Source organism: Ursus arctos, unplaced genomic scaffold, assembly GCF_023065955.2.
Source record: "Ursus arctos isolate Adak ecotype North America unplaced genomic scaffold, UrsArc2.0 scaffold_9, whole genome shotgun sequence".
In the NCBI taxonomy this organism is placed as follows: domain Eukaryota; kingdom Metazoa; phylum Chordata; class Mammalia; order Carnivora; family Ursidae; genus Ursus; species Ursus arctos.
The window spans coordinates 75,133,185-75,139,184 of record NW_026623111.1 but is presented as its reverse complement, the minus strand read 5'-3'; the positions used below and the strand labels follow the sequence as shown (position 1 = coordinate 75,139,184).

The 6,000-nt window shown below is 42.3% G+C and overlaps 1 protein-coding gene across 8 annotated transcripts in view; it reads right to left on the bottom strand.

Moving 5' to 3' along the window:
- Positions 1 to 735: 735 nt before the first annotated feature.
- BMPR1B (bone morphogenetic protein receptor type 1B) overlaps positions 736 to 6,000 on the bottom strand; it is a 380,630-nt gene continuing 375,365 nt past the window's right edge. For 7 of the 8 annotated variants that reach the window (XM_026509697.4, XM_057309681.1, XM_057309683.1 and 4 more), the window contains one exon: positions 736 to 4,634. In XM_026509697.4, coding sequence (XP_026365482.1) covers positions 4,509 to 4,634 — 126 coding nt within the window. In that variant the 3' untranslated portion in view covers positions 736 to 4,508. Of the gene's footprint in view, positions 4,635 to 5,441; positions 5,709 to 6,000 lie in introns of those variants that run through there. The other variant, XM_057309685.1, reaches the window with a different exon arrangement.

Sequence of the window (6,000 nt, the reverse complement as noted above, 5' to 3'; positions counted from 1 at the left end):
CTCAACCCACCAGCTGCCCCGCTTTAACCCCTTCCTGACTCCGGGCCACGGCAGCCATCGCCCGGAGACGGCAGGCCACGTTCGGACGGTCCACTGCTGCAAGGCCTGCGCACCCTCCCCCCTGAGCGAAGCCGGCTGTCGAGGTCTCCATGCTTACGTTTTGGGGGCTGACAGAAATGACAGCAAGGTGGCCCTACGACCCGGGGCGAAGAGCTGATCTCCAGCAGCGGCGAGCGCTGCCGTCACGCCGCCGCCGGGACCGGTTCAGCCTCGGCGGTGCTCCAGGCATCCGGTGCTAGCATCACCCTCCTCCTCAAGGGACAGAGATGGGGCCTTTGGGAGGCGGACACAGGCCTCCTGCCACAACCGAGGGGCTGAGACAGGCTCCACACAGGCTGCCTGGCGACCCCCCGGCCACCCTGTCGGCCACGAAGCCGCCCAGCCGGTCCCACGGGCGCTGCCCATAACCGGCTGGCTGTAATTGTCCACGGTGCAGTTTTAAACTGCCTCGCTGCCCCCAGACCACTGACTTGCCTGCCTTCCCCTCCCTCTCATGACTGTGCCTCCTAATTACAGAGAAAAGAGAAGCCATCGGACCATTTCTCTTGCTCTCCCGCCGCCAAACATACAGACTTACCTGCATCGCTCTCTTTCGTGGCTGCCTTCCTGCCTGGTCCCAATGTGATATTCTCAAAGATGGAAAAAAGGCACAACTGTAAGATGACAGACATGTGCTTTCCAAGGGGAGAAAGGAACCATTTTATTTCGGGGAATGTTAAAACAAAGCCATATACAATTTGTAACAAATACAATTGTTTGTTCCCTAGTCCTGAATAATTACAGTATATACAAATTCAATAAGGCACTGGTTCCCCAAAAGAACACAAATGAATCTTCTTTTGAAACAGACAGACAACAAAACCCCTTATATACTGCCAACTTCTCTCCAAAAAATATGGCATTGTGTTTTGTTTTGTTTTACAAGAGGAATCATAATTGCTAAATTAAATCACTTCTGATACCACTTCTTTCATTCCCACAGCTCTGTGACTGGGTTTTCTATGGAGCTATAACTACAGAACTATTCAAGTTTAAAAATTCGGCTTCTTTCAGTGCCTTTCTGCTCACAGACAAAGAAGAATCAGAACAGACCAACAACACAAACCACCGTAATTTCTGATGAATATGCATGAGTCGCAGGAACATGAAATTCTGTCATTATTCAGTATTTCCTATACCTGACTACATAACACGTGCAATGTGTCAGAGGATTCCCTGTGAGTAAGATCCTGGCATGTTTTCTAAGAAGCTTTATGTTTAAAGAATAAAAAGAATGGTCACTAGTGACTTCAGAGTGGTGCTGTCCGGGAGTCAAAGGCCTGTCTCCTCATACACAATGTTCATAGCACTGTCACTAGTGACTTAACCAACTACACGCTTTCATAAATAAATATTATGTTTCATTTAGTACTTTATCATCCATAATACTTTACTCTCTAATCCACATAATGGAGTTGTGCCAGACTCCAAACTGAACATAATATTTATATATACATATATATTTATATAATATATACACACATACATAAACTATAAACCTGAACATCTTAGTATATAAAACTTATATTAGCTAACAACTAATATTTTAGGATTTCCCTGAAGGGGAGGGAGTGATTAGGAGAAAAATCTTAGTCTTTGAAAGAGTCCCGAAAGGAAGCAATTGACTACATTAATTTCCAGGTTCCCCCTTATTCTATTGAAAGACAAAACAAAAAAATAAAAATAAAATTCACTTCTGAGCTACTGAAAATTAAAAACTGAAAAGGATTATTTTGAAGTAAGTAGGTAGTCTGTTAAAGAACAATTTAGAATTCCGTCAGTAAGGCGGATTTGGGTAAGACACAAAGAAAAATCTCATAAATAAATTCCTGTCTCATTGGAAGACTCTAATAACTAAATGGATCTTTTTAAATATCTCAAGAATAATTTTAATGTTCATAGTGAGTAAATCAGGTTGAGAATTAGAAAGTAAGCTATAGATTTTTCCAAAACAGCTAAACAAATAATATAGAAGAAATCTGGATACTATTTTAATTTCTTCCCATTCGTCATTGTAACCAACACCTCTCTAAAAATCTAATTTACTTTCAAATCATCACCTCCCCACAAAATATTGTGATTTGAACTTATCTATGTATAAAAATTTGCCCAAAAAACCCACAAATTTTTATCGAAGAGGTAAGCAAACCGAACCTCACTTAAATTTAGGGAAAACCAAGAAACAAGCATGTCCCCACATAACTGGCATCCATGTTAACTTATGTGTTTGTAGATAATCAAATTAGAGGCACTGAAGCTTCCCTCCACGGCCCAGCTGATTATCACACGTAGTTCTAGGCATATAATTCCTTCTCAGCTACCACAAAGAATGCAATTTGACACAAGGGAAAGGACCATTTGTTTACACTGCTATTCAGGTGATTTTAGCATTACTACAAGCAGCACTCTGATTACAATTATATTTGGAAACAACTGTTTGTGATCTTTGAAAAACAGAAATTCTGTTTCTATTCAAGGGTTAAGAAACCTTTTATTCAAAAAAAAAAAAAAATGCAGCTTGAAGCACTTGGAAGTGAATGCTTAGAATGGAGAACACCAGTTCCCCTGTTCTCCCAAACTTACACAGAGCTCACAACCGCTCTGTGCTCTAGGAGGTTCTCAGGATGAACAAGTCGCCAGCTGCAAGCCTACCTCAGAAGTGAGGAGAATATTTTCTCATTTCTCGCGCAGCTGTCAAATTTTCAAAAACCCTCTATCCTTCGGGCACCAAGTGGTGAAAATGTGTTATAAAACAGTGCCCCCTGGAGTATTCTGGAAGGAACGTCGTTTTTAAAAAGACCGAAGCGAAGTACGTCCCGATTCTTTACTAAACACTGCAGCATTTTGAAGAAAGGAGAAAACCAAAGAAAAGGAAATGTAAATGAACACAGTTGAGAGGGGTGCGCACAACTTTGAGCTTTAAGTTCCTGTTGCTAAGGAATATTGGCCCTGTCAATGATTTGACTCACGTTCCTCAAAAGTTTAAAACCCCGCAGAATTGAATAGGTGAGGAGATGTTTTGCACAAGTGGCACAGAGAAGAAAAAATATATAAATAAATTAAAAAGTGAACTGAACATCACGAGAATAAAATAAACTGAGTCAGCACTCCTCTAAGATGTCAAATTACCACGTAAGACATACATGCTCGATCCGTATCTATTTTAGAATAATAAATCACAGCAGCTACAATAGTTTGCGGCCTCCACTAGCTCTTTCCGCTGTCCCATTTGGAGGCTATATTTATATTTTTTAATTAAAATTTAGTTAAATTAACCTGACATGCTTTTCTCTCCTTCCCTTCACTCAGACACAAAAGAGACAATTACAGAAAAAAACCATCGTCATCTATACAAAATAAGGTATGTGTCCTTTTCCCTTGTGCTTCTGAGACTGGCTCTTCCACATACGTAACAGGCCATTTGCACACCCCACCCTCATCCTCTATCCTACTGACACATTTTTCTTACGACACGGGAGCAAATGATCTCTATTTCAAAGAGCCTTGTTTTCAATACAACTGATGGCAATTTTATTTGATATCGATCCTTTCATTCGAGAGATCAGAACCATGTGTGGGTCAATTCTCTGCACATAAAAAACACCTTTGTTTGTGTGTAATAAAAAGGATTTTACCATGACAGAAATGCCTTAAAAGAGTCAGAAGCACAAAGTGGTTCTGAAGAAAGGCATCGACACTTACTACTTCTAATAAGTCACATAAAACCTTCATTTGTTCCGTCTGGTCAGAAGCTACAAAAGGGCACCTGCAGGAATCCCAAAATGTGGCCCCAGCCAGGTGGCGCTCGTGCCCAGGTGCGTTCACATTGCTGCGGCGGCCCCCCAAGAGCAGGGCTGGCCCAAGCGGTCTGAGGAGGCAGGAGCGGGGAGATTTTCAGAGGAGTTCCGTTCTATGTTCTCCAACTCCACAGACTGTCTTTTGGTGTGCAGAGTGCAACAAAATTTCACTAATGGAAAAAGATATTTTAAAATTTACCTTCCAGCAGAATTTCCGGGAAGAACTTTCGTTGTTATCACTTAAACTATAATAGTATAAACCTTAAAACATCTACATTTGTTCTATTTTGGCAAAATTAAAGCATCTTTTGGAAAAAAAAAAAAAAGACAATCCCAAAATACAGGGCTTTCTCAGAAAGCAACATGCATCATATATCTTGAACGAGTTACCCAAGCGGTTTCTCCCTCCTACAAACAGACACGATGAGAACGTGTTTCTGGGAACTTCTCTTTGTCCAGGCTGCTCCCTGAGAGGTGAGGCTGAACCCACTGGGAAGCAGGATGATGTTCAAGGCTTGTACTGTGGATGCTTCCGGAACATCTTTTGCTCTGCCCACAAACAGAACAATATCTACTGGCTTTCTCCAGAGACGCTTATTTCTTCACCTCACTTCAGAGTTTAATGTCCTGGGACTCTGACATTTTGGCTAGTGTTTTCTTAACACGCAGGGCTGTCAGTCTTGATGCAGGGTTGTGAGCCCAGCACTCCATCATGAGTTTGCCCATCTGCCTTAGACACTGTGGGGAGGGAAAGGAAAAGTGGAGTAACGCTAGAGAAATGTATTATCCACAAGATTGCCATTGGATACGTGGCCTTTAGTGAGGGGTTTCTGAAGTTCGAATACATTTTTAAAAGGTACTCCTAAAACCATGTAGACAAAATTCCATAAACATTCTTTTTTCATGCAAATTCTAAATGACTGAAACCGATTTTCGTGTCTTCCCTACAACAGCAGCAAGCCCGTGGTTCTGCTAATCGTAGAAGAGTGTCTTTGAAGTCGGTATTAACCAAATACAAAATACCCAGGGAGCCCGTATTCGACTCCACACTCCTACATTGTTTATAACACTCGATGAGCTTAAATCTTTTATCTAATTCCATACTATTCAAACAAACACGGTTATTCCTAAACCACAGCTGTCTGCTGCAATAATAGCATTGCGCTGTGCCATTTAGCAAGAGTAATGACCTGTGCATAGCCTCGCTCAAACTTTCTCCCGTGTTCTCCTGCACTACATCAATTATTGGTCTTCCTGTGGAAAAGCACAATTTCACTTCATTAGAAATCCTCAGTGAAGGGATTCTGAGTAATACCAATGCCCATAACCACCCTCGAAATAAAGTAACTCCAGCATCTCAGAAAGTTTTCTGCATAGCTCATTGGAAAACATATGCATTATTCAGCATTTCAGTAACGAGACACAAAACCAATGAACCAAACGTTATTTTGAAATGCATTTAACATTAAAGAATTAGCTTATCAACAGTGCTCTCTCTGTGTGTTTGCACTGGCTTTGTACACGTTTGATGAGGTGGGTTTTGGGGGGGGGGGGGGCTGTGTTTTATCCTGGAGATGCTTCGAACTCATCTCTGAATGTCCCAGCCCTCCAGAGCAGTCCGGGAGGTGGTGAGTTTGCAAGCTTGGAGGATGGATGGGCAGGAGCTGGAGGAGGACATGAGACAGGAGAGCCAAGGCCCACCCAACGCATCTCCTCCTTCTGGACAGTCCCTTTTCGGCCCTGTTGAGGCTTCATCACTCGTCCTGAGAGCCAGGCTGAATATGGATTTCTTCAAAGCGCGTCACATCAGCCCTATTAACAAAGATCCACAGCGCAGTCAGGCAGCTCAACTACAGCTCGTATCCCTTCTGTGTAAGGAAAACTAGATTCTGCAGGTGCCTGTGTCTTCTCTCACCACGATGAGAGAACGGTGTACGCTGGTCTGTCATAGAGAAAACTCATGATGCTTGAAAGACACACACAGAAGTAACATCCTTTGTGCAAATGTCAGGACGTCACAAATAAATGAAATAGTGTTACCTGTTGTACAGGCTAAGTGGTAACCCACCCAATATACTTTAGAAGTAGCCAACTCAAACTGGCA